The sequence below is a fragment of the Halichoerus grypus genome, chromosome 10 (assembly GCF_964656455.1).
Source record: "Halichoerus grypus chromosome 10, mHalGry1.hap1.1, whole genome shotgun sequence".
NCBI classification, from domain to species: Eukaryota; Metazoa; Chordata; class Mammalia; order Carnivora; family Phocidae; genus Halichoerus; species Halichoerus grypus.
The window spans coordinates 80,857,494-80,867,082 of NC_135721.1; the positions used below are offsets into that span (position 1 = coordinate 80,857,494).

Consider the following 9,589-nt stretch of genomic DNA (forward strand, 5'->3'; position numbering starts at 1 on the left):
CTGGTTATATAAATCTATCACATGTATACTGTGAACTACTATACAGCCATTAAATCTAAAGTTAAAAAATTATGGTAGATCTAGATATGCTACACAGGAAAACCTGTAAGACAGCTTATTAAATTAAAAAAAAAAATAATTGCCAGAAATGAGGAAACATTGTTTAATCGCCTGGAGTTTCAGTGTGGGATGACGAGAAAGTTCTGGAGATGGCTAATGGCAATGGCGGCACACCAGTGTGAATGTATTTAATGCCACTGAATGCACACTGAAAAATGATTAAGACGGTACATTTTGTTAGGTAGTAGTGGTTCTGTTAGGTTTGTAGTGGTTCTTCTCTCACTTTATCATACCTACCCCTCAGACATCCTAGTAAGACTCCAGACTTCAGGTGTCTCCCACCCCCAACACATCTGTCAGCATTCAAACTCAATTTCCAGCACCCTTTTTCCTACCCCACACAGAACACACTATTCAGAGCCTGATTTATCTGTAACTTCCCAACCCTTATCTATGTTAAATTTTCTTGTGGACTCCTCAAACTCCAAAATATGCTCCAACATGAAAAAAATAAAGAAATATGCAGGAAAATGCTTCCTCCTCTCCCCCAGTGAACTCCAGTGTGGAAATGTCTGATGAGATCAAATAAAAGAGAGATGATGTCAGTATGAGGGGGGGTAAAACCACTGTGGGGCAGAATGCACAATGTGTGCAGCAGGTAGAGCAGCCCTTGCTTCTCAAGTATCTTAAAATTGAAATTTTTAGAAGGTAACATGGCAACAGTCCAGCATGTAATGTAGATGATATTCCTGTGGGTGGGAAACCACAGCTTAAAGCATAATTACAAGAAATGCAAAATCGACAAACGGCCTGAGATGTTTTGCCTTCTATTTAAGTGCAACCTTAACTAAGAACATGACCTACACTGGGGTTTATTTAAATGATTATCTGAAGAACAAACATAACACTATTAAAAATAGAGACTCTAAGAGCAAAGCTTTGCTCTCCCATTATAGATCTGCTTTAGCTGTTGAAGCTTCTCTGACCAAATGGAGGGGCAGAAAGGCCCTCTCTAGGAAGAAAGGAAAGCTCAAGTGCTGTACCCACATTTGCCAAGAGAAAGAGCTGTCCAGAAGATGGTTCCAGGGGTCACCATAGAGGAAAGGGATGGGAATGATAATATGTGGAATCCAAAAATAAAAAATGAACAAACCAAACAGAAAGAGACTCATAAATACAGAGAACAAACTGGTGGTTGGTTGTGTGTTGGGGAGGGGGGAGCGGTGTCAGGGTGGAGGACTGGGAACAAGGGCAAAACAGGTGAAGGGGATTTAGAGGTACAAACTTCCAGTTCTAAAATAAGTCAAGGGGATGAAAAGCTCAACAGAGGGAATATAATCAATAATATTGTAATAACATTGTATGATGACAGATGATAATTGCATTTATTATTGTGGTATTTTGCAATGTATGGAACGGAACTGTCTAATCACTATGTTGTATATTTGTATATCTGAAACTAATATAACGTTGTATGTCAATGATAAGACTTTTTTTAAAGAATTCAAAGACAACAGTCCTGATCGATTGTTTTCTCTAAGCTTGTAGGGCATGGAACAACCAGAACTGAAGGTTATCTTTCCACCACCTAATTTTCACTGGTTTTCTTAAAAATGAAGAGCCCAACTTCCTCACCCATACAAAAAGGCACAGAGCACTGAAGTTTTAGTAAGACACTCACTGCCATGACATTTTTCCTTTTCATTACAACACTGGCTATCTTGTCAGGAAAATCCTTAAGGGCAGAAAATTGCTTTTTTTCGTAGTGGTTCTTCAAGTCTTAGTAAGTCCCACTAAAACTCCCCCAAACTAGACAGCACACAGAACAACAAGCCCTTAATACATATTTTAAGAGAAATCTTTCTACATAGTCTTTTAAAAATATACCAAATATCCACCTCCCTCATCATTTAGGATTATGTCATTAACAGCGGTTCTCCAAATGTGGTCTCAAAACCCTGGAGGAGGTAGGGGTGGTGGAGGTATCTCCAAGACTTTTACAAGAGGTCTGCGAGATCAAAACTCTTTTCATAATACTACTAAGAAGTTCCGAAAAAGTTGCTGTAGCCTTTTGCACTGCAGTGACACTTTCACGGATAATGCAAAAGCAAAGGTGGGTATAAGTGCCGGTCGCTAAGTGGTGCAACTGAATTCTTCACCTCCATGGACTTGCAGGAAAAGAATGCCAACTTCCCTTTTAAACATCCTTGATGAAAATGGTACAGCCACGGGGTGCCTGGGTGGCTCAGTCATTAAGCGTCTGACTTCGGCTCAGGTCATGATCCCAGGCTCCTGGGATCAAGCCCCGCATCGGGCTCCCTGCTCAGCGGGAAGCCTGCTTCTCCCTCTCCAGCTCCCCCACTGCTTGTGTTCCCTCTCTCGCTGTCCCTCTCTCTGTCAAATAAATAAATAAATCTTAAAAAAAAAAAGAAAGAAAATGGTACAGCCACTTTGGAATAGTCCAGCAGTTTCTTAGAAAGTGAAACACGAAATTACCATACAACCCAGAAACTGCACTCTTGGATATTTATCCCAGAGAAAGGAAAACTTCCATCTACTTAAAAAACCTGTCCACAAACGTTCACAGCAGTTTTATTATTAAGAGCCCAAACCTGGAAACAGCCTAAATGTCCTTCAACTGGCGAAAGACTGTTCCATACTTGTAGCATGGAGTACTACTCAGCCATGATGAGGAACTATGATATGCACAACTTGGAGGCGTGTCCAGGGAATTAAGCTGAATTTTAAAAAAGGCAATCCCAAAAGGTTATATATGTATGAGTCTACTTATATAAATTTTGAAATGACAACATTTTAGAAATATTGAACAGATGAGTGGTTTCCAGGCTTTAAGAAGGAGGAAGAAAACATGGAGGTGGGTATGGGCATAACACGGCAACATGAGGATCCTTGTGATGCTGGAACTCACTGTTCTATATTTTGACTATGGTGATAGACACATACACCAACACTTGTGATAAAATTACACAGAACTAAACACACATACACACACACAGATGACTACAACTGGGAAATCTGAGTAAGACTGATGGATTGTGTTACTACCAACATGGTTGTGACACTATACTACTTCTTTGCAAAATATTATTATTGGGGAAACTGGGTAAAGGATACACTGGATCTCTCTGAATTATTTCTTATAACTGCATGTGAATCTATAAAAATTCCAATTAAAGAATGCATACCCATGTTATTAGCAGCATTATTCACAATAGCTAAAACACAGACGCAACCCAAGTAACCATCAAAGGATGAATAAATAAAACAAATGAATGTACACATACAATGGAATATTATTCAGCTCTAAAAAGTCAGGAAATTCTGACATGCTACAACATGGATGAACCCTGAGCACATTATGCTAAGTGAATGAAATAAGCCAATCACAGAGAGACAAATACTGTGTGATTGATTCCATTTATATGAATTACCTGGAATGTCAAAATCAGAGATAGAAAACAGAATAGGAGTTACCAGGGGCTGGCAGGGAGGGAGGAACAGAAAGTTGTTATTTAATGGGTATAGAATTTCAGTTTTGCAAGGGGAAAAGAATTCCAGAGATAGATGGATGGTGGTAATGATCATCCAACAACATGAATGTACTTAAAACAAAAAAAAAAAAGAAAGAAAGAAAATAAAAGAAAAAAAGGAAAGGATTGCTAACAGCAAATTCAGGACGGGACGGGGATGAGATCAAGGAGGGACACTAGATCAGTTGAAGGGTCTTAAAAGGAAACAATTTATGTTCTTTATTCGTACTGTGTAGCCACTGTAACATTATTCTTTATATCTTATATTTTAAATTTTGTATCAACTTAATATTCAGTAAATTTTTCAAAAACAAAAAAATGTCCTGGATGAAGCGGTACAAATTATTAACATTATTAAATCTTGACCCTTGACCTTCTTGTTACTTGTGATGACAAGGGAGGTATGCATAAAGCAGTTCTGCTGCATACCAAAGAAGATGGTTGTCTCCAGGAAAAGCACATGTGTCACTGAGTGATGAGGTGAATCAAATGCTTTCTTCATGGTATACCATTTTTACTGGAAATAATAAGTGATGAACTATGGTTTTTAGACTTGTATTTGGCAGACATTTCCTGGAACTCAAAAAAGTGAGCCTGTCACTTAGAGGAAAACAACTGACAGTAGTTTCCTGCCAATAATAAAAATCAAATTTTCGAGTGAAATTCAGAATGGTGGCAAACTTGTTCCCACCGCCTGGAGTGTGACAGGTTCTCAATACTTACCAACTCTTCTAATGAAATCAGTGGTGATATTGACAAATATTATCTAGTGGTATTGTATGATGAAATGTGTCAGCATTTGGAAGATCTGCCTAACTCTATGAACCAATATTTTCCAAATGACAAACATATGATGTTACAATGGGTAACAAGTCCATTCACACTGCAAAACAGACCAGTGAATTTTTATGTAGGAGTGAAAAGTTCACTGGTAAGGCTTCAGATTCCACATCCTAACTAATCTTTAAGAAACTACCATTTATCTAGTTTGAGTGTAGTAGCAAAGAATATCCACAATTATCTGCAAAAGCTATTAAAACACTCCTCCCTTTCCAACTAGGTGTAAGACCAGATTTTCTTCACACAGTTCAGTCAAAAAACACATCGCAATAGACTGAATGCAAAGCATTTAGGAAACCCTAGTTGTCCTACTATGCTAGACATTTAAGAGATTTGCAAAATGTAAAAGAACACCATTCGTCGCGCTGATTTTTTGTTTAGGAAAATACTATTTTCATAAAAATGTGTTATGTCTATTAACATATAACGGATTGACTGTTTCTTTAATGAATTAAATATTTTAAATGTCTCAGTTTTCACTTCTAATCCAGTAAATATCTATAGGCATAACCATCTCAAGCAAAAAGTTCTTTTATTTTTTAAAATGGGTGCTAAGACCAAGACGTTCGAGAGCCGCTGGTCTGTATAACGTGTTCCAACGGCTAGAACATGAACTATTCACTCAACAAACATCTGCTGTCGGGTGCTGTGCTAAGCCCTCGAAGTGTTTAGGCGACAGTGGACACGTCACCAATAACTAGTGGAACCTCTCACCAGCGGCCGCCAGCCCGGGTCGGAGCGCGCCGCGGGGGTAGCGCGGAAGCGTGGCTGCGGGCGGCTGGGCCTGGAGGACACGGCCCCGCTCTGCGCCCGGCTCCGCGGCCGCGGAGGGGCTCGGACGGAGGCCGGAGCCCGGGGAGAGAGGCCGCCCACCCACGACCGGCACCCAGGCCCCCGGGAAGGCCGGGGAATTGGTTCGCCGCCGACGTGCCGGGTGCCGAGCGCAGCGCAGTCGCGACGGCGCCCGTCCCTTACCTGTTGGTCATTCCTGCCGCCACGCCCAGCATCTCTCCGCAGTCGGCTTTCGTCCCTCCGCACCTCGGCTGCCCGCGCCGCTCCGACCGCCGTCTCCTCCCTCGCGCAGCGGCAGGCTACGGGCGGGCTGGCTGGCGGGCCGGCGGGCGGGCCGCGAGCAGGAAGGGGAGGCAGGCAAGGGGCGGGGAGGCCGCCGCCGCCTCCCGTCCTCAACCGGCAAATGGTTGGGCGCGCCGCGCGGGAGCGCGGGGCAGGGGCGAGGAGAGGTGGGCGCGGAGGCGGAGCCGCCGGCGCGGGAAACCCGGCCTCGTTCCCGCCCTACCTCCGGCCTTCCCTCGGCCCGGTTCCCGGCCTGGTTCCGCCACGGCCCCGCCCCCGTCTGGCTCCGCCTCAAACCCTCCCCTTCCCCGAGCATCGTCCCACCTCCGGCCGGTCCTCGGCCCCGCTCCCTCCCTAGCCTCCACACGGTCCCTGGCGCCGACCCGACCCGCCCCCCAGCGCCTCTCCCCTCATCCCTGTCCGGCCCCGCCTCTACCCGCCCCCGCTTCTCGGCCCCGCCCAGTCCCCCACCGGCCCCGCCCCGCCCCCAGTTCGTCTTCGGCCCCGCCCCCTCCTGACTTCGCCCCGCCCCGCTCCGCCCCCGCCCGGCACGCTCCAAAGACCGTACTCGTGGGGCGGGTACAAAAGCTCCACTGAGAGTCCCCCGGAACCGCAGGCTTGTAGGGGGTGTATCGCGACTGGCCTCCGCTGCTCCTCTCGGGTGACTGCACTGCATGCCGCAAGCGGAAGGAGCAGCCAGTGTTTTCCTTCTTCGAGACACCTCTGATTCGGCTAGGCTGACGGACCGCATGGCTCTGCCAGAAGACTTTGGCCCAAGGTGTTGGGATTCCACTCTGTCTGGGTGAGGGGTCCTGAGAAGACTTCAGAAGATGGAGTCAGTTCACCGGACTCTCGGGAGAGATCCTTGTCTGCACTGGCCACGACTGAATCCCTGTATACAAAGCCTGGCACGTTCTGGGAAGCTCTCTAGGATTTCAGAGCGCTTTCAGATTGTGAATTTGGGAAAAGTTAACCTTTCTTTGAGACATTCCGGTCTTGTCTCCACATTGTTTCTTCCCTTACTGGTTCTCATCCTCTTCCCCCATTACCTCTACCAAAACCTGAAATCTGCCAAGGATGAATGTAGGTTATTTATACTGAGATAAATATAAATGATCTCTTAAAGGTATCAGATTTTGTAACTAAATTTACTTTCTAATTATAGAAAGAAAACTGTTTCCCACCGTCTATGTATACGCGGGGTGGGCACTGATGCCTTTGATATCCTTATATCAAAATTAATTCTAAACAGGGCAAATGTGTACATGTTTAAAAAAGGCGTATAAAAATATTAGAAGAAAACACGGGAGAAAAAAATTAAGATTGCTGTGGAGAGATACTTTCCAAATAGGATATAAACCCTAGAAACCATAAAATTAAAGATTAATAAATGTAACCAAATAGGAATATTAAAAATTCTGCATAGCAAACAAATAGCAACTAAAAAAGGTCTAATTTCCTTATTACAAAAGGAGTCAGTATGAAAAAGTTCAACCATTCAGAAAAATAGACAAGGTATATACACAGGTTTCCACAGAAAAAGAAAAATAGGAATGAGTTTTAAAAGTACAAGAAGGTGTCCAATATCATAAATAAAATTTTAAAACACCATTTTTCACATAAAGGCAAAGATTAGTTTGGCAATATGCTATTTTGATGAGAATATGGGGAACACAGACGGGTACTTTGATTTACTGTTGATGGGAGAGTAAATCTACACAATTTTTACTGAGGACAGCGAGGACTAGCTATCATAATGTAATATTCAGCTCTACTTGACCCAGAAAATCCACATTTTGGAATTTATCTTATAGATGTGTTACATGTACGTAAAAACGATGTACAAGTTTTAAAGATATCTGGGAAACTAATTATAAACTAAATGATATAATGACTCGGATTTTCTTTAAAATAAAATGTGGGGGGTGGGGGATCTAGGTAGGAGTGTCAGTGAAACAAAATTGGCCAGAAATTGATAACTGTTTAGGTGGCTCATTGGTACATGGAGTTCTTCATATTAGTTTGCCTACTTTATTGTATATTTGAAATTCCATAATGAAAAGGTTTTTTTAAATGGAAACCAGAAAATTGTAAATGAGAGTCTGCAGTTTTGTTTTTAGGAGCGACTGAGACAGTTTATTTAATCAGGATATTAATTAAATAAATTATAGTTTCCATATATAATACTACGCAGCTGTTAAAAAGTAAGAATGGCTAACAAATATATGGAAAGATGCTTAACATCACTAATCATTAAGGAAATGCAAATCAAAACCAAAATGAGATACCACTTCACCCCCATTAGGATGGCTACTATCAACAAGTGTTGGTGGGGATATGGAGAAGTTAGAAACTTGTGCACTGTTGCCAGGAATGTAAAATGGTGTAGCCACTGTGGAAAACAGTATGGCGGTTCATCAAAAAATTAAAAACAGAATTATCCCATGATCCAGCAATCTCACTTCTGGGTATATGTATCCAAGAGATATATACAGCAGAATTTAAAGCAGGATCTCAAAGGGATATCTGTACACCCATGTTCATAGCATTATTCACAATAGTCAAAAGGTGGAAACAACCCAGGTGTCCATTTCAGGATGAATGGATAAACAAAATGGGTATATACACACAATGAAGTATTAGTTATAAAAAGGAAGAAAGTTCTGACACATGATACAACATGAATGAACCTTGAGGACATTATGCTAAGGGACATAAGCAGACACAAAAAGACAGATACTGTATGAGTCCACTTATATGCAGTAACTAGAGTGGTCAAATTTATGGAAACAGAGAATAGAATGGTGGACATCAGGGGTTGGGAGAGGGGAATGGGGAGTTATTGACTAATGGGCATAGCATTTCAGTTTTGTAAGATGAAAAAGTTCTGGAGGTTGGTTGCACAACAATGTGAATCTACTTAACACTACTGAACTGCACACTTTAAACTGATTAACTGGTAAATTTTATGCCATGTATATTTTCCACAATTTAAAAAATAAAGATAAAGCAGATGATACCTAGTAATAAAAAATGATCTCCGTGACATATTTTAATTAAAGAAATAAAGCAAGGGAGAAAAATTTGTTTAGTATGCTATCATAACACACACCCACTTGTATATGTAGAAATATCTGGAATGATAAGATATACAAGAAACATAACAGGAATGGAATCTGTAGAAGGGCTAAGGATTAAGAGTGAGAGGGGAACACGCACACAGTCTATATTTCCTTAATGGAGTATTATATATCCATCAAAATTTTGTTATAAGACTGTAGCAATATAAGAAAATATGCAATGTGATTAATTGTATGGGATAAGTTAAAAATTTTATATATGGTGTGTGATTTATAAGTCGATTAAAATGCTTAGAAGTTGTGTTTTGCTTGAAAACAGTCTATGTGATGTTTTTCTACATTTCTGTTTTTCAGAAAATTATATGTATTAATTTTTGGAGGAAAAATAAACATCAAAAAATTTAGAGGCTTTATTTTGTCTTGATTTCTCATCTCCTCACAACTTTCATCTCCCACTTCCTTTTGAACAAGCACTTATTTTTTGCATGTATATGATGCAATAATTAATCTTTTACTTCATCTTTAAAAAGGGACTCAAGTGCCTTGTTTAATTGTTGTTATGCTTGTATTTCATAAAGCAGATTTCTTTACACAGTACCTTGCTTCCAACATGCTGTAGTTTGTGATCAGTTAATCTTGCTCTCATGTCAGGATACTTGGCTGAAAACTGTGGCTTCTTCTTGGTTTCTAATTGGTGGTTTTAAAGTAGTAGTTCATTTTTGTCATAGTTATCCTGTCTGTGGAATGTACTGTCTGGGGGAGATTACTTTCACGGTTGACCAGTGTCTGTCACAAAGACATGGAAAAAATATCGTCTGTAGGTCTTGAATGGTAAATTAAATTTCTTATTGCTCATATTTCTACAGTTTCCCAGGATGAAAACACAGATGTCCCCATGACTGTTTCATTCATTTTTGTTCTGACTTTCATCACCCAGCTTTCAAAATGAAATTTGGTATTTGTAAGTTTGTGTATTATATGTAG

At 41.2% G+C, this 9,589-nt stretch overlaps 1 protein-coding gene across 3 annotated transcripts in view; it reads right to left on the reverse strand.

The window, feature by feature from the left end:
* Positions 1–5,787, reverse strand: part of LIMS1 (LIM zinc finger domain containing 1) — a 157,117-nt gene extending 151,330 nt beyond the window's left edge. For all 3 annotated transcript variants that reach the window (XM_078056684.1, XM_078056687.1, XM_078056688.1), the window contains exon 1: positions 5,427–5,787. In XM_078056684.1, the coding sequence (XP_077912810.1) occupies positions 5,427–5,458 (32 nt within the window). In that variant the 5' untranslated portion in view covers positions 5,459–5,787. The remainder of the gene's footprint in view (positions 1–5,426) is intronic.
* Between the last annotated feature and the right edge of the window lie 3,802 nt (positions 5,788–9,589).